General features: G+C 43.0%; 1 protein-coding gene across 1 annotated transcript in view; it reads right to left on the bottom strand.

Moving 5' to 3' along the window:
- Positions 1-19,102, bottom strand: part of me1 (malic enzyme 1, NADP(+)-dependent, cytosolic) — an 85,837-nt gene that overhangs the window by 57,486 nt on the left and 9,249 nt on the right. Inside the window, exon 2 of the mRNA XM_071902407.2 lies at positions 288-421. Coding sequence (XP_071758508.1) covers positions 288-421 — 134 coding nt within the window. The remainder of the gene's footprint in view (positions 1-287; positions 422-19,102) is intronic.

Below are 19,102 nucleotides of genomic sequence, written 5' to 3'. Positions count from 1 at the left end.
AAAAGAGAAACAGAGTAGAGATTTGTTCAGTAAACAATATGGTGTTAGGAGATGAATGTAGATCTCAGCAGACCGATCGGTAATCTCCCTCTCGTCTTTTGAGGGCTTCCAGATGTACGATGAGTCGGCCTGCGCAGAGGCAGGGGGGGATCCTCCGGGGAATCAGCGGAGTTCCTCCGTCCAAAATCAACTCTGCACGGACTGCTGACTTGGCCGAGCAATAAGGGGCTGATAGAATAATTACAATAAGAAGGCGGTGTGTGTGTGTGTGTGTGTGTCGGTCTCACCTGTCCAGGTCGTCTTTCTTCAGGTCGTAGTTCTTGAGCACCCGCAGCAGCTGGACGTCCTGGCTGATGAAGCAGGGAGGCAGCAGGCCGTGGATCCCAAGCTGGAGACGCTCCTCCAGGGAGAAGGCCATGCCCTGCAAACACACACAAACCACCATGAACCTCCAACATCCTCACAAACACAGGGAGCACACAGAGGGAAGGGGAAGACCGTTGTCCTTGTGCCTTAAGAAGCTTTAACATTTTAAAAGATTATTATTGGGGGAATTTCTCTTTATTGAATGGGTCACAGTGGCAAGTGAAAAGAAAGTTTTTTTTTTGTTATCCAGGGAAAGCCTGGTTCTCTAACCTCTAGGCCATCTGCCACACCCATGATTGATGATTGATAGGATAATATATAATACAGGACGATCAATAATGGCACATACTGTACCTGAGCCAGAAGCAAAATAAAATAAAATAAAATAAAATTGTAAGTTTCTCAAAGATGACTTGATAGTATAAGGCATTCTTTTCTGGCAATAAGACATTTCTGGATCAGTCCTGCTATGAAAGGAAGCTGTGTGTGTGCAGACGGCTAATCACAGTCAAGTCTTCCTCCTCTTTTGACATGTACCACCACTGGCTATGCTATGCTCTGACAACTCTGTTTGAACTTTGAACAACTGGATAATTGGGAAAATATTCATCCATCCTTTCTATTCAAACATTCCTGGATGATGAGAGCAGCAGCGTGTCAAACGTGTCCTCTGTTCTGTTCTGGGTGTTTGCTCGGAGAGGGGCTCCCTATTGGCCAATCTGTGTTCAGAGAGGCCGCCGTCAGCTCACACTCTGGTGGGATGTACACAGCCGTCAGTGCACGTCCAAAAACACACACACACACACACCAGGGCCCTGGCTGATTACCTGCTTCACCGTGACCCCTGACCTTTACTTTGACTTTTACCTCGCTCACCCTTGACCTGCAGACGGGAATATCGATAAACACACACGTGTTTGGTGTCAGGGTTGTAATCTTGAACACTCTGACCTGTGAACCTGCTTATTCCACTGCGGGAGAAGACAGTGGTGTGACTGAGGAGAGGCGATGTGTGTTAACGCGACATCAGAGAGATCAGAGAGAAGGCGTCTGACTGGCTGAGGGACAAACTGAGAGGGACACACTTTGGCTAGTGGCTCTGCTTTTAAAATGGGTGAGTTTTGTCTTCAAAGCTCCCAAGTAGTGTGGAATCTATGATTGAAATGGGCGCAACAATCTCCACTATTCTCTGCAAGTGAGGCATGGCATGGTGGGCATTTTCATCTTCTCTCCATCCATAAAAGACCAGCGGTTGAATGAAACCTCATCATCAACATGCCAGCTACCGTCCTGTCGCTGACTGGGGGGACAGAAGGGAAGCGGCGCTGTAAACGTCTCTGTTTTGGATCACAGCCACGGATGCTTGGCCTGGCCGCCACAATTTACAGCCCTTTCAAGCAACCGGCACTTTCTGTGTATCTGGTTGTGTTAAAAGGGTTTTGGGGTTGTAAAAAATGTGCCCGATCACATGAGGCACGGCGCTAGAGGGAAGTAGAAAAGCATATGACACACAGTAAAGCACATTGGAATAAAAATTTGGTGGTCTTGACGTCAGACGAACCATCAGCGCTGACCACAGGCACACTTTCAAATATTATTAGATTTAGATTCTTTTAAATAAAAAGAAAAGTAGGCAGCTTCCAAATACTGAGTTTAGATTTAATCTCAGTTATTCTTGAAGGTAATGACCCAGGCTAGAAAGGAAAAAATGAAGGGAAGGAAACAAGCAAAGACACGCCGTTTCCTCTTTGGCAGAACATCAGAAAAAATGGGTTTTTGTGTTTGCTTACTGTCAACAAACCGTCAACAGGAATGAATGACAATGAAAAGAATGACATTCAAATGAATCCACACAAACAATGTTAGCTTGTATTTCAGCTGACAGGACTAAATCATCGGACTGCAACAAGGACACTGGTTGTTATTTCAGACGAAGTAAATCCCGTTCCGCCTGTCGTTTGCCGAGGCTCGACGCAGTCTGTACTTAACGGACCTCAAATAGACAGAAGCAGCTCTGAATTACAACCTTCCTCAATTATCAAAAAAGATTTTCTATTTTTCAGAGAGCCAGCCGTTGCCATCAGCGCAGGGCTTAGTGTGTGTCGCCCCAGAGGTTTGGGACAGCAGTCGGCCCATGATGCACCGCTGCTCTGCTGTCTGCCATCGCTGACCAAGAGGCACATGGGAGAAAAGAGGGCCTTAAAATACATGAGGCGAGCTGAGTTTAATGTGAGGCTGTAAAAAGAGATCCAGTCCACACACACACACACACACACACACTATTCTCTCATTAGCTGACACACTGAGCACTTGCTGTATACTTACATTCTCTTTGTGTACTCTCTCTCTGAGAGAAATGGCCCTCTTTGACACCACTCACACTCAGATATGAAAAGACGAAAAAAAAACACAGACATGCGCTACTCTTTCATTAGTGGACACACTTATACTCCATATTCATGTTGGCTTACTCTTTCTATGAGAGGAATGGCCTTCTTTGACACCACTCAAATATTGAACCACTAAAAAAATTGCACACACACACACACGCAACTCTTTCATTGGCAGACACACTTACACACTCACGTTTGCTTACTTTTCACTTACTCTTCCTTTGAGAGAAATGGCCTCCTTTGACACCACTCATGCACAGACATTCAAACACAAAAAATCTCTCTTTTTCTCTTTCACACAGGTTGCAAACAAAACAAATGTGCCCTCTGTTTTACCCTCTATGTTTTTCACAATGGCCCCCATTAATTAAGTAATACCTCACTTTGAAGCCCGCAGGTTTCGTGACTGTGACAGGCAGCGGGGGTCCTGGTGAGTCAGAGGTGGGCCTGTGTATATCAGTGCCAGTCTACGCGAATGAAAGCACCCATGAGCTGAGCGCGTACCTCCGCCTCATTAAGAATAATTACTCACACAGCTCCACGGGCCCTCAAAGGCTGCCAGTGTCACATGTGAAATGGAGACCATCCATGGAGCTCGGCCCAAAAACGACCAATTAACGTCTCCCACAATGGGGCTAGCAGCTTGGCTGGACAGAGGGGGAAACTTTGGCCCGTGGAGTGACTTTCTGATTGAGGACACGGCTGGTTGGGTCGGGGCTGGGCACCGGCGACGAGGGAGAATGGGAAAGAGCGGGGGGGGTTCGTGGCAAGAAAGATCAGCACAGCACGGTCCGCAGACTCTGGCACTGGAACCGTGGGAACTGTTGATGCCAGTTTCGACAGCCCTTTGACTTCTGACTGGAGTATTGGTTCAGCGTCACCCGCGTCCACAGTGTTTTCAACAGAGCTGCCAATCTCCCCAACCCCAAGGTCCTTGTCTGTCGGACTCTCTGTTTGTCTTTCAGTCGATGTGTCTGTCACTGTGGCTTTCTTAAACAGCCTTCAAGGGAAGACGTTCTCCCAACGTAGGCCAGAGTAAATAGATGGGGAGAATACTGATCTAAGACGGTGTGGGATAGAGCCTTCTTCTAGCTGTCGCAGACTTAACATGTGTTCACACCAAGCATATCTGGAGCCGTGTATTTGGACTCTGGAACATTTACTCTGTTAGTTTGATTTGTTTAGGCAAGTGAGAACAATGCCATTCAAATTTGGGTGACCAAATAACTACACTGAGACGCCTGAAAATGCCAATGGCAAAAGGCCAAAAAGGCCAAGGCCAAGGCCAGTACAGAAGGAGCTTCTTTCCTCAGGCTATTAAAGTACATTTAATATTTAATTGAATACTTCACATGTATATTGCAATTTGCACACCACTGCTATTTCTTTTCAGTTACTTACCCTTTTAGGCCTATATCTTATTTTTTATATCTTTTTTTATTATTCAAATTTTATATTTTCTACATCTCTTTTCTTTTTCTTTTTTTAAAGAAAGAATTCTCTATCTGTATATTTTGTTGTATTTAGATTAGATTAGATTTATTATATTTCAACTTTAATTTTTAGCACAGCCTTGAGGGTCTATGCCACACTGCATTTCACTGCACATTTGGATGAGCATGTGACAAGTAAAGCTTTTGAATCTTTGAATCTTGAAAAATGCAGTTCTTAATCATTTTCCAAGAGAACTGCAGTGAGGTTTGTTAGGACTGAGAGCGTAATCCAAACCAACTACAGGAAACAACCCAAAATGCAAGGCTTTAGGGATATAAGGTAATGCTTATTTTCAACAATTTCTTCATGTATTCTTAACTGGTAGGAAGTAGGAACACCAGAGAGGGTAAATTATGAAATTATGGCAAAGAGCGTGGAGAAGTCCATGATGCTTAGCAAAAGTTTCAGGGACTGGAATCGAATTTGTTTTGACTCCCCTCGCTGCCAAAATCTGTAACCTGGCAGAATGACAGGTTACTAAAACTCCAATAAATGAGCTACTTGTGAGTCCATGTGACTTTTGTTAACAAGCCCTGGTTCGCTTGTAATTGGGCAATGAGAACCTAAACAAACCAAATACAAAAACGCAAGATTTTACCTGCAGAGCTTTCCTTTGGCAGACTTAATTTAAGAGATGATTCAGCAATTCATTCATTCACATACAACATAGGCCTATGTGTCAACATTTTCCTTGATTGTGTTTTCGGAATTATGCTCTGGTGAACCAAAAGTGTAACGGCAAACACACACACAGTCAAAAGCACACCAAAAATGCATACACACACACTCTCCCGCTTGTACACACACACAAAACATCCCTCTGTTTGTTTGCCTGAATACAGGTTTTGGATGTTTGACTGCTGTAATTCTTGCTCTCTCTCCCCATGGGAGCCCTAAACTGGGTTGGGCAGGCTAAACACTAGAAAGCTTCCACATGGTCCTGACCACATCTGAAGCGCCCGCACCCTGTGCCAACACATGTGATGCCCGCAGCTCCATGTTCCAGAAGCTGTGGTAACAAACCAAACCTGTAATCTACCCATTGGGCAGTGCCACCCCTTAACCTCGGATCGCTGCCATGCCCACCCCAAAAACATTCAGTGGAAAGGAAACAGCTAATTAGTTCACCAGATGGCTAAACAAGAAAGATGAAAGTCCAAGTTCTTTGAAACTGATAAAATGCCTTTTTGTGCTTCCCAGTGAGTTCAAAGGGTAGGTTTGTTGCGACTTCTCAGTTTAAAGATTTAGAAACTTAAACATTCTATTACTTCAACCTTGTAATCTGCATCTGTCACAACCACACAGCTCTGTCTAAACAGCGGGCTGTAAAGAGACTGACAGCACAGCCACTCCCTTGGTTACAGTTAAAGTTTCCCTCGATCTAGAAAGAGTTAAATTCCTTAATGCCTGTTTGGATTGCTTCACCCCAAGGAGTGGGTTACTTATCACAACATTAGCGCTGCTCTGAAACGCTCCTCTCCTCCTTGATATGTTTTCTCATATTTCACTTTCTGTGTGAAAAGCATTAAGTGAATCCGACGCAATTTCCTACCTAATATAGTGACAAATCACAAACATGAGTGAAGCAAATGGCAGATCTTGCACTGCACACAATGGCCATTGTACCCGTCATTAAGTCTAGTATTGAGTAAAAAAAAAAGTGATTTTCCTTAAAAGAAAAAAATCTGCAAAGGTTGTGAGATAATGCAACTTGTTTCCAATGCAGTTTTGCCTGTTTCAATAATTTTGGGATTGTCTCGAGAAATAATGCAGACCATATCACTTGTACCAAGAAAACACAGAACATTGAACTTGAAACGAGTTGATTTGCACTGGAAATAAGTGAAAATATCTCGCCCATTTGGCAGATTTTTGTGTTTAACAAAAAGTAAGTGGGCTGACAAAGAAAAACTGAAACCAAAAACTGAAACCCTCAAAACGCATTCCACTTTGCTGTGGCCTCTGGCAAAACTCTTAAAATGATGTAATTCCGCACAGAGCCGTGATTGATTCAGGTTGTGAGATTCCCAGATAAGCCAAGAGGGGGGAACTTTCCTGTTTGGTGTCATGTACCCTCCGACGCACAGCCTTTGTTCCAGATAAAAATCAGCGAAGGAGGTGGATCTTTCTTCGGCTCACGCTTCTGTCATCCCCTCCCCCCTTCTTTCCCGTGTGTTCCCTGGGCTGCAGCTCCAGTGGACATGCCCTCTGCTCTGGGAGAAACAACCCCTATTGACACAGACCTGAGCCTGACACGATAGGGAGGCCTTTCCCCATTCAGCCTCACTCAACCACAGTCACAGATCAGACACAGAGACAAAAGCCCACTGGCCTTCTAAAGGGAGAGGACTCAAATGTTTGGCACTGAGATATTGCCTGGCAGAGATGTGTGTGGTCACAGAGCACTTCCCTATTCAACGCTGTGTGGGAGTGGGAGCGCTCTCTTTTCATAAGAGGGAGAGCTTTTCATAAGAGGATGGCCCTCTTGTATGAGTTATCAGCAAAACCACTTGCTGAAAGTGATGTATACCGATAGCCATCTTAACCCTCCAATCTATCTTGCATTCATTTTGCATTAGTGCCACCACAAATTTTTTTTATGTTTTTCTGAACATAATGACTGAATATTCAAGTCAAGTCAACTTTATATGGTGTCTTAAACACAAAGTGTTCCAAAGTGCTTCACAAGGTTAAAAGAAAAACATAACAGAATAAGAAAAAAATACCAAATGTAACTTTTGCTTTTGTGGCAGTGTGCCACAGATGAGCATATGCATGGGAAACACTGCACCTCCATGCCCTCTAGAGGCCATCTGACAAAGTGATGACTGAATGACTGACTGTCTGACTGTCTGACTGACTGACTGACTGACTGACCTGAATATGCCTCTTGATGCCTTCGGCTGCACCATGGGAAAAACAGCAGGTTAATCACATCAGGCACACTGAAAGGCCATAGAGTAAAAGTGGGTCTTTGATCAACTTGGCAATGGCAAATGGATTCTCCTAACCTAATACTTTTGGGATGGTTGTAATACAGTCTAGGGGTTATAATAACAAAAGTGTGATCACTCTTCAGTTTTATGGAAAAGCCTAGAGGCCCTGATCAGAAGATCTGCGGGACCTATGGGTGTTGTAAGGGCACAAAAGTTCAGAAATGTCCTGAGTTGCAAGACCATGGAGAGCTTTATAAACCAACAGCAAGATTTTAAAGCAGGTTGTATAGCTGACAGGGAGCCAATGCAGGGATGCCAGGGCAGAAATTAAAGAATTAAATGGTCCCTCTTGTTTTACTCCTGTCAGGAGCCTAGCTGCTGCATTTTGAACCAGTTGCACTGTGTCACAGTATTGTGACACTAAACATGCATCTCTAATTGCTATTTTTTTCCCTAGTAAAGCCCTTGGTGCAGAATAGCAAGCTAGCAGCTTGCTAGCAACTTGTTTGATGGATGCCTCTATGCAAAAGTTGACCTAGAAAAAATGTGAAATGACACCATGGGGGGCTAAAATCTGCATGAAGCTGAAGAGGACTGTGAGAAAGTCATCTACAGCAGTAGGGTACGCCCGCAGGTTTACACCACAGACACAGTATATCTGGATCATCTTCTGGTGGTGATGTCAGAGCGCAGCGGCTCTCGGTCCAGTAACCTCTCTCTCTCCAGCTGACCAAACAGGGAGTGGAGGAGTGCTGGGGATGTTCCCATAAACCAGCACCATCAGCACCATCAGCTCTACCCTGCTATTACTGCCACGTGTTCAGCCCACGCTGAACCCAGGACACCAGCAAAAGCTGGTTTGTTACAGTTAGATTTGCAGCATACGGTAGCCTTTCATTCGTTTCTACAGTGACTCATGTCAAGCGATTGCAATTTGCAAGAAAGGAATGGTATCCATGCAAAAAAAAGAAACAAACGAGCGGTGAGACAGAGCTTTGTATTTGACCCGAAAGTAAACAAGTTTCTTTCCGAGAGCGGGACGCGTGCCCACGTAAACATCTTTATTCGTAACCCTGAATAGGATATGTGCCCCAGACATGCAAAGTAAGCCCATTTGGAAACTCAAAGCTCATGCAGGAGACTGGTAAATATTGAGAGTCAGCAGAAAGTGAATTAGAAGCTTGCTATCACAGGAAGCCTCCTGATGAGTTCACTGGTTTGGCCGACGGTGACCCGCACTGGGGGAGACTCTGGCCAACAGCTGGAGGAAAGACTGAGTCATATACCTCCCTGTCTCATTCTCCGCTCCAGTGTTTATAAACACACACACATACATGCATGCACACACAAACACAAAGCAAATACAGTAATGTTAATGCAGATTACAGTCAAATCTTCATAGACACATACAGTCTTGCAGCCTACACATGCAGACATATAATGTACACAGAGGTACAGATATCTATACACTCACTGACGCTCCACAAACACACACACACACACACACATACACACACTACACACAAAGCTGCTCTAAAACTTAATTCAAAACACTCTTGGAGAGTCGAGCAGCAGCAGTGAGTTGGGTCTATTTCATCCTGCTGAAGGAGGAGAACCACGCTCCACGACGTCCTTATTGTCCAACAGCGCAGCACGGCGTCCTCTTGTTTTATCAATAGCGGCATGTGTGTCTAGACGCTGTAAAAACAGCTGGTGGGGGTGGGGGGGCAAAGGTGCGTAGTCCAGCGGAATGACAGACTTATCCCATAGTTATCACAGTTGGGATTAGAGGAGAGAATCCAAAGAGAGAGAGAAAGGGCGGAGGGGGTGGAGGTAAAGAGTGACAAAGACAGAAAGAGCGGGAAAGAACGAAAGAAAGAAAGTGGGAGTGGGGTTGCTCTGTTGTATGAAGGTCAAAGACAAATGGACCAGACCGCCGGCTGGCTGGCTGGCTGGCTGGCTGGCTGGCTGGCTGGCTGGCTGTAGCAGACGACTCAGAGCGGGCCAGCATTCACAGCTCTTTCGCACTGGGATCAGCCAGCCGACCAGGCTTGTTATATAACGGCAAAACCACCAGACCACTCTCCACCACACTCAGCCAGCCCTCTCTCTGGTGTTGCCACGTAGAGAGAGAGAGAAAGATCCAGCATGCAGTGGCCCTGGAGAGTCTATCAGAGGCTATTTTTGTGCTTGAATATGGTTTACTATCTATAAAGGAAACATTTAAAGCTGCACTAGGATTTTTATGTAAAAATGCATCCGTCTTAGTGGCCTAAATTGCAAAGTGAGGCTGCAGCAGAGAAGAGCGACCCATCCCATCCCATCCCAAATTAATTTCTGGTATCATGTATAGTGACTGGTCGTTTTTCCATGCATAGGAAATGACAAATATAAACTTAAGAGCAAAATACAAAACTGTCTCCTAAACAGCAGCAAGTGTTCCGTCCAGAGAAAGCTGGTCTTGCTAACGATGGCTGAACCTCTTCACCACCTCCACCCCTACTAAGAAAAATAAATTTTGGTTTGAGGAGTGCATAGTTCATTGACGTCACATGATTCTGGATATTGAAGCTCCAAATGTCAAACAGTTTCCTCTCGCTGCCATTTGGGGAAGTTGCCTAGTGCTGCTTTCACTATGTGACAAATAACACACACTCATATAAAAAGAATATGGAACCCTCAGCAGAAAGCAAAATCTCACAGGATTTTATTGAAACCTTCCAGATGAAAACCTTTCAGCCAGACCAACTCTTTCTCTATATACACCCAACCCTAGTGAATCTAGGATAGCTGGATAGTGTTTTTGGGTGACACAGCAGAGTGCTGTGTTCACCCAGTGTCATCACTAGGACACCCCAGGGAGGGGGATGAACCGGGTGACCCTGAGTTGAGGCAAACAGAGCTGATCACTGTGGAACAGCTGAGGGGGGCCAGCTGACACCTCAACACCTAAACACCACAACACCACACTGGGCTTGTCCAGACCGGATTTCATGTGGTGAGAGACAACCAGGACATCTCCTTTGTGTTTTGGGTTAGACTGATATATTGGTTAATAAAGGTGCTATGTGTAGCATTTTAACATCAATAAATCATCAGTATAGTTACTAGGGTTGAACAATTAATCTAAATTTTATCGAAATCGCAATATGGCCTACTGCAATTTTCAAATCGCAGGAGGCGCAATATTTGTTAAAGGCGAAATGTGTGTCAAAATACCATTTTAAATTAAATATTGTCGTGCTGCAGAGATGTCCTGGCCTACACATCATATTCTACAAACTTAAGATAACATCTTTGTTTGGTACAGATCCCCGCAAAAATCACACCATAATCATTTTAATAAGTTTTTCAATGAAAATGAGAATAATGATGTAAAAATTATCATTCCCTCTAATATCGCAAATCATATCGCAATTGCAATATCAGTCAAAATAATCACAATTAGATATTTTTTCAAAATCGTTCAGCCCTAATAGTTACCATAAATAAACGAGACCATCACATTTGCAGCCTCTACTGGCGTCTACACTGCATTTAACATTGCGTGCCACCTGGTCGGATTTGGTGGGAAGTTTGTCAGATTGCTTTACGACACAGAGGGAGATTGCTTTATGGCACTAAACAGGAAGAGGATGCTGTTCTTCCAGCACAAATGCAGCTAAATAAAGATTTCACCTTCTCAAGATTGACAAAGGTAGAGCGAGTGAAAGACTGATGGAAAAATCTGGTTTTATGGGAAATGTGGTCTATATTTTGAGAAACACTAACAACACTAACAATGCCACTGATGTGAGGTAGAGGCTACCAATCGTCTCAACATTTGACAATTAATTTGATATGTTGATGTTTAAAAATGCTACACTTTTGTGTAGATCCCAGTCCTGTCTGTCTGTCTGTCTGGCTGGCTGTGGGAGTGACGACCCAGTCTCCCAGCCTCCCACCCACTCCCCACAGGAGGGAGGGACAGCCAGCTCCGAGCTGCTATATCGCTGTTTTCACCCGGCCACAGCAGGAGGGTTTGGACGGCCCCCCGACAGATTAATGAGGAACATTACGAGATAATTTTTTTGTTGCGCTCGTGGCGGCGGTAGGGAGGTGAGAGGTGACAGTTAACGTGAGAGAGAGGAAGGTGTGAAAGAGTGTGACAGGAGAGGGGAAAGAGAGAGAGAAAGAGAGAGAGGGCATTGATCAATATGACATTGGTTGTGTATGGGGAGCCCTTAACCTGAATTGATTTTGATCATTTTTGATCGGATTCCACAAAAGTATGCATGAATATGTTATATATACAGGGTTCGAATTGAGTCCCAACTCTTGGGGGGTCCCACACAGAAAGGGCATGGCATGGGTGAAACACTCAATTTGAAGATTTATGAAGGAGATGATAGGCTACAGCCACAACAATAGTGGTATTCATTTATGGTACTAATTTGTGGGTTTATTTGTTTATGCTACTTGGAACCAACTTAACCTTAACCAGCCACAGCATAGAGCGTTGTACATGGCATTGTACATATGTGGCGGCTGACCCAGCTGCTTATGGTCATATAAAAGTTGAAAATCACAAATCCCAGAAGCCACAAAACTTACAGTACATATGTTTTGCTGCTGGACTGGGACTGGTCTGGTCTAGTGTTGGTCTGTTGCCCTGATGCTGGACTGTGTTGGGTTGCACTGACCTGGCTGACCAGAGGTGCTGCTGCTCCTCTGACCTCTACAAGATGTAAGTTAAATGTGCTCTAAAGAGTGTGTGGGATATCAATGGCAAATTATTTGTTTTATATAAAAACACTAATTCATAGCCTAATTGAAGCATAGCTAAATAAAATGGTATGACACATGGTGTTAGAACACATTTTTCAACATGGTGGAACAAACAAGTTGACCATTTCTGGGGGAAGATAATTACCCTTCAAAAAGTCTGTCATGAAAAGCCTCCTCTTGCCCTCTTTTTCCATCCACTTCTGAGGACAGTTGTGTTTTCAGGACAATATTCCACTAGCAACAGTGTTTTCCGAGTCATACAGAGCCGTTTAGCCTTGTTTCAAAACCAGCCAAAACCAGTTAGTTAGCTAGCTAGCTTGCTAGACCTAGCAAGCTTTGGCTAGTGTAAATTAGGTAGCTAACTAGCTGTTCAAGTTAGAAGTAAAAATGTAAATCATTGAAGAGACTGGCACAAAGTTGCGTTTTTTATGATAAGAAGTAGCTAGTTAGTAGAGTATTCACGCAGGTCAAATGGAGAGTTCCACTCTGTCACACAAGAATCTGCGCGTTTGGGCACCACGTTACAGACGTGAGAGATTGATGCTGCATTCAGTGAAACTCGGAAATTTGGCAGGCTTGCTTAAATCTATACAGTATGCTGCATTCTCTCGGGAATTTGGGTTTAATTTGATAATATGACAAGGGACCCCCCAAGTTAAGATCCTCCTGCCCCCCAGCCACCTTCAATTCGAACCCTGATTGTATATTATCATTATTATAAGTCCTAAATTATGTTTCAGAGGCTTTTCCATACACTGTTATGGTTAAATTTATGTATTTAAATATATGTTATCAGCAGCTTCAATCTAAAAATATCAGTATCGGCCTTAAGCCCATATCGGTCAAATCTTAAATGAGATGGAGAAAGAGAATGAAAGCAGGTGTTAAACCTCAATAGTGTAGCCTTTAGTGGTTTCCGCTGCACAGCGGAGACAGTCGAACAACCAATTTTAGTGACGTATGATGTGTTACAGGAGCCATGCCCTAAACACACATTTTACAGCACTGCCAAAGGAAACTGGGTAAGTGTGTGTTGGAGGAGAAAGGATAAGAGAGAGAGAGAGAGAGGGAAGGGCGAGATGAATGCATTCATTCACGCCAATGTGTGTGTGTATATCAATGTGTGCATGCATGTGTGTGTTCATGCTCACTTTCTGCGTTTGATCTGCAAAACATACAGCGACGGTCAATCTGTATGGAGCTGAGTGCTGGACTGATTCTTGTCCAACACAAATACTGACCCTCATCCCCGAACTGTTCACCCGTACCATTGAACTCCTCCAGTCTCCCCACACACACTCATCCTCCTCACTCATAAATCATCTCTAGCTCTCTATCCATCTTCCCTCTCCTCTCTGATAGTCAGCTAAGAGAGATAAAGAGAGAGAGCGTGTGTGTAGGAGCATGGCTGCTATAAATCACCCAGCTGTTGCACTGTTTGATGGGATACCTCTCACACTGTGGGGGGTCTCAGGATCAGTGGCAGGATCACCTAAATTATACACCTCCGCCCACGGATATTCCTGGGTTTCAAAAAGGAAAATTCTGCAGGTTTCATGGTAAACTAAAACCATATCTTTTTGAGGAGCTACATATTGGGCCCACGCTTCATGGGAATGCATTTCCTGGTTTTGAGGAAGCCCAGGTCCATTGGCATCACTGGACTCATTGTTCCAAATAGTCATACCAGTCATCCTACACCATATAAATTCTACAGGCATCAGCAATCAAGTGGAAATGGTAGGCCATCCATCCTGATACAGAGTCATCCTGCTGTGGCTGCATAGAGCCCAGCATCTGGCCTCAGAGAAACATGACCTCATCTTTAGTCTGTGACTAATCAAATTGTGCATCTGGTCAAAGACGCAGAAACACTTGATGCTACATACTGTATGTGTGACCTGAGAGAGATACACATTTTTATTGGTGGCATTAGATGACAGAACTCGATGGGTTTGACATCATGTGAAGACCTGACTAAATTTTTCCAAAATCTCTCAGGAATTTGAGCATTCGTAAATGGTGCAATTTCTGATTATCTGTGACTCTATTTTTTTTTTTTACAATAATGGCTTTGTACATTTGATTTAATATACTTTATTCAAATTCTTTGGCCCTCTGGTTGTGTTGCAGGATCCGCCAGGTTGCGACGCTCCAGAGCAGATAACTAGTATTTGCTCATGGATACTTCGGCAGATGTGGTCACACAGCGGATCAAAGCCAGGCCATCTGGTTGGGCAACGACCTCACTAACCACTAGGTCATCCTGCTGCCAATTTGCTTGCCACTATTTGTATCACAGTGTTGTAAAATTGAGCTCATCACTTCACCATCCAGCGGTGCTGATTTCTCTGACCCACTCCCCTACAAATGAATGTGCCTTGCTTGCAGTCCTGGCTGGTCTAATATCTGGTTATGTTTAAGATGGGGACAAGCATGAGAAATAGAATCATCTGTGTGGCTTTGGTTTGAAAATAGCTCAATCAGGGGTTCCTCTGGAAGCGGGGCCAGGAAACCACGTCTGATTACTCAGACTACAGGCTGAACAGCCGGGCCGACACACGGCTAACACATGTTCACCAGAGACGTGTGTCCGTCAGAGCGAGTCTGAAAACAAATGTAAGCACATCGCTACCAAAACGCTTGTAAATTTCTGAGAATGTAAATAATGTGTCAAGATAGTCTGAAAAGATCCGTTGGTTTAGACATTTAATTGGATATATTTTGGACTAATACCAACCATGCTCAGTGATAGTCTCAACATCCAAGAGAGAGGAGGAATCATGAAATAGTTCAAAAGTCTAAAGTAGCAATGAGTGCATGAAGGTTAGATCAGGACCAGAGAGATTGATTGCAGCACTTCTCTCTATTATATCTCTGCCCTCGTTTCCCAGGGAGGTGAAGCAGTGATACACACAATTTCACTGACATACAAAAGGCTCCTATGGCCTATAGAAACTAAATGGCCTCCAAAGGACCCAATTTTCCCTGACTGACACAAACTCCTCCATGTCACAGAACTCCACACGTCAGAGAATCATACCCTGACCCCTGCCCCCTGACAAATATGAGTGATTTTTGTGTTGAAAACATCGCCGCTGCCCCGGTCTACAATTACCAACCTCCCTGCTCTTTTCCTCCGGCTAAAAGCGTTAAAGCGCCTCCTCTGACACCTCGCTCCTTTTCAATTTGTCATCATGAGGAGAGAGCCTGACGTAAAACTAACAAGCTACAGTAACAGGCTCTGTGAAGAGGTCCGACCATTTAAGTGTTCTTCTCATTGAATAGCGAAAGAGAAAGATGTCTTAAATGGTCCTAATTGTAAACAGAGAGTGAATGAGAGGTTTATTTATGGCTTCTGCCTGCAGGTGTAATGTTGTGCAATGGAAAAGCCTGCACAGCCTGGTGTACGTGAGTGTGTGTGTGCATGCTTCCATGCATGAATGCATGTGTGTGCATATGTGTGTGTGTGTCCACTTGGTTCACTCAGGGGAACCTTGAAACACTCCAGAGCTACCTTGAGGCTGGGGTTCACTATATTACAGGGGAAGTTCCCTCTCTAGTGGAAATTCCATTGCAACCGGCCACAATGAATCTCCTGTAACGACTTCATGGTAACGCAAACGTTTGCACAAGTGCCAGCCATAAAGGCCACTACATGAAAGGGAGAGAGTTGACATTTTTGTTTCTCCTATTCATTTAACAACTTTGACCAATGTGAGTGTATATATGAACAGACACGGGCAATCGGTAAAATATCGCTTTTCAGCCACGGGCCCCTTAGAGAAGCTGCTCACTCTGCTAATGGTCCAAATGCTTTTTGTATGGAAATACCAGAAAGCTCAGATGGTCCACAGCAAATGGTAGGGCAAAGGAAAAGATTGAAAATAGGCTTTTGGGCATTGTTAAGTTCTCCATCTTACCATTATGTGGCCTTAATACAGCATCATATCTGAGCACAGCACTTGTGTGCATCACCCTTTTTAACATTATAGTTCATGTTATTCATTTCATGTTACTTTAACGCTTTGTGATCTTGCTCTATAGCAACTGATAATGTAATAACTGCCAGATAATGTAATAACTTCATAAAATGTAATAAAAGCATCTCTCTAAATGGGTCAAACATGTAATAAAACCTGTTAATGTAATAAAATGTCGAACATTACATTATCACATTATTACAGTAACTGGCAATTATTACTTTATAACTGGTGTAATATATTTCTAACGGATGATGTAATAATGATATAATAACAATAACTCAAGTTATTACATTCTTATTACTCTTATTAAACTAAGAGTCAATATCATTATTACATCATCATTTAAAAATATGTTACACCCCTTATGAAGTAATAATCTGCGGTTAATGTAATATTGTGATGTTATTAATTATCGGTCAATTTATACATTAATTTATTACATTAGCAACGTATTACATATTTGACCCATTAAAAGGGTAATTTTCTGACATTTTACCAAGTTATATTATCCAGCTGTTATGACATTGTCAGTTGCTATATGCCCCCTTCATGCTTTCACTACAGTTCTCTCATCTGGATTGCTTCATCATAATTACCTTTCCCCCTCATACACTCTTCATCAAACTGTTTTTCCATCTAGTCACTGTTCCATAATGTTGTATTGTACCGTAGCCTATAGTGGCTTAGAGGCGATCAAAGACAGCTCATCATCTGCTGTCTCTCTCCTCACTGTGTTAGTAGACCATCAGCGCTCAGTGACAGACAGGACTGCACACTGAGCCCAATAAAGCTGCCAGAGCGAGAAACACCAGACCACCTGTATGGAGTCTGAGACAGATGGGCCATTCAGTGCAGGACGTAAGACAATAGCGCTGAGACTGATTACAGCTAGAGAAAATAACAACCCTAGTGAAGTATAAAAGAAAAGAAAGAAAAGTATAAAAATGTAATAAATCAAATCAGACATGGACAATGTTTCTTTTTCCTCATGCATGTTAAGGATACCGCACACTCAGTACAAATTTATAGATAAATAAATGCATGCTACATATAGGTTACATATAGGTAACATTACATACTTGTGACAAATGCACATGCGTATGTTTCATTTTCTACAAATTAATACCCAAGTTAATCTCCATGTAATGTGAAGAACAGACCACAATAAATGACACAAGGCCTATATATTGGATAAGGAGGAGTGTGACCGTGTTTGAAATCTTCCCACAGCGCTCAAATAAATCATCTGTCTATGGCTTGAGCTCAATAGCTGGTTTTGTAAGTTTGCTACAGGAAGGTTAGAATTTATAGTCCATGTCTAATATTTACAGTCGCCATTTGTTCCTCTTTCATAAAAAAACACAAGTGTTGGGAAATTTTCAGAGCACGGATGTAATGTGAAACCATCTACACATAGTTACTGTTAATAAATTGTAGAGCAGAATGGTGACTGTACAAAGCCGCTGAGTTCAACAAATATTTGTCATACAGTTGCAGTGAGTTTGTACTTATTATTGACCAGACCATGAACTTCTGGCTCAATAGCAATCGTACAATGGGCAAACGTTTTTATCTGCTTTTGAAGAAAAGATTTTTCAAAAGAAAGTTCAGCAAAAGGTCACATATGACCGAATGTTGGACCACAAACTTAATAAGATAAATGAAATGGTCTGTAAGTGCTAATAAAAATTTGAATTTGACACTGGCAAACATATCCATCTCAACAAGTCATTAAACCTTGCATTAGCAAAGAAAATTGCCAATGTGATGAGATAATTTCACTTTTTTCCAATATAGATCAACTTGTTTCAAGATTGTTTTGAATTAAGTGTCATTTTCTTGATACTAGTGGAGTGATCTGCGTAAAGTTAAAGTGCTCTGTTTAAAGATATTGACACTCGTTTCTAGGCAATTCCTGAATCAAGTGAAACTGCATTGGAAACAAGTTGAATTATCTCACTCCATTGGCAGAATTTATCACTTGTTTTAGGAAAAATATGACGTTATGACTGAATATGAAGCTAAATGACTCTTTAAGATGGCCATATTTTTGCAGTGTATTGTCTAATTTCTCTGTCTTCTTCAATTCCTATTACAGCACTGCAGGCTCTCACTTATGAATATACTGTATATCTTCAGTGTGAAACCATGAAGCAACAGGTTGCTGTATTGTGTTCAAATCCCATGGACTCTCTCTGCAAAGGCCAGATGCCCCCCATCTGTTTCCTGCTAAAATGGCAGCGTAGCAGGGTTCAAGAGGATTGCCCTGAAAACAAAGCCCTTTAAATCCATCCCTTCCTCTCAGGAGGAAGAGAAAGAGCACACATCAGCTTCAATCCGTCTCTCCTCAGTCTTACAGCCTGACTAAGCTTTTCCCAATGGAATGCCTCCCAACAAATGTGCCGTGTAAGGCCTAGATGTGCACTCTCATTCCTAAACAAATTTGGTCATTAGCGGGGCAAAGAATTGTGGCGCTCCTAACTTTGTTCCGAGAGCCAAATGCATTAATCAGAAAGATAACTAATGTTTTCTCTATCAGTATGTAAACATCTCTGCACTGAGCTAATAGACAGACAGATATGAGCGCTGAGAGACAGCAAAATGAGTAGGAATCAGGGAAGAAATAAAGCCCAGTGCGCTGGTTTTGTGAGTTAAATTTTGTACGTTTTGTTTGGGAAATAGACTGGAATGTAAGGATAAGAGTACGCTGAGACCTTCTAAAAGGTATTTGTTTTTCCAGACAAGCACAAAGCCTGACCCAGACTCTAGATAGCTCCCCCCTATCTATCTTACGCGTCCAAATCAAACATTAAAGTGTCACTTTCATCCCTAAAAAATGCTATTATACTTCACATTATAATCCTGCTATGACTTGAGACTTGAGACTCAGTTGTTATATCTGTGTGTATCTGAGTGACTGGGACTCGACACCGTGCGATGTGATGAAGCAGTGACAGTGACCAGGTCAGCTCCTTGGCAGCAGGCTGAGCAACCATAAACAAGCATCTATCAGACAGATTTCCAGATGGACTGCAACAGCACATCTCTGGTCCAAATCCACCATTAGAGAGCAGACAACAACGTGGCGTGTTATTTACTTCTCACTCCAGTGAGTCACGGTATCCAACCCCACCCAGATGAGCTGCAGCAACGCTGAGCT

This window comes from Centroberyx gerrardi, chromosome 12, assembly GCF_048128805.1.
Source record: "Centroberyx gerrardi isolate f3 chromosome 12, fCenGer3.hap1.cur.20231027, whole genome shotgun sequence".
NCBI classification, from domain to species: Eukaryota; Metazoa; Chordata; class Actinopteri; order Beryciformes; family Berycidae; genus Centroberyx; species Centroberyx gerrardi.
This window is presented reverse-complemented; position numbering and strand designations above follow the sequence as displayed.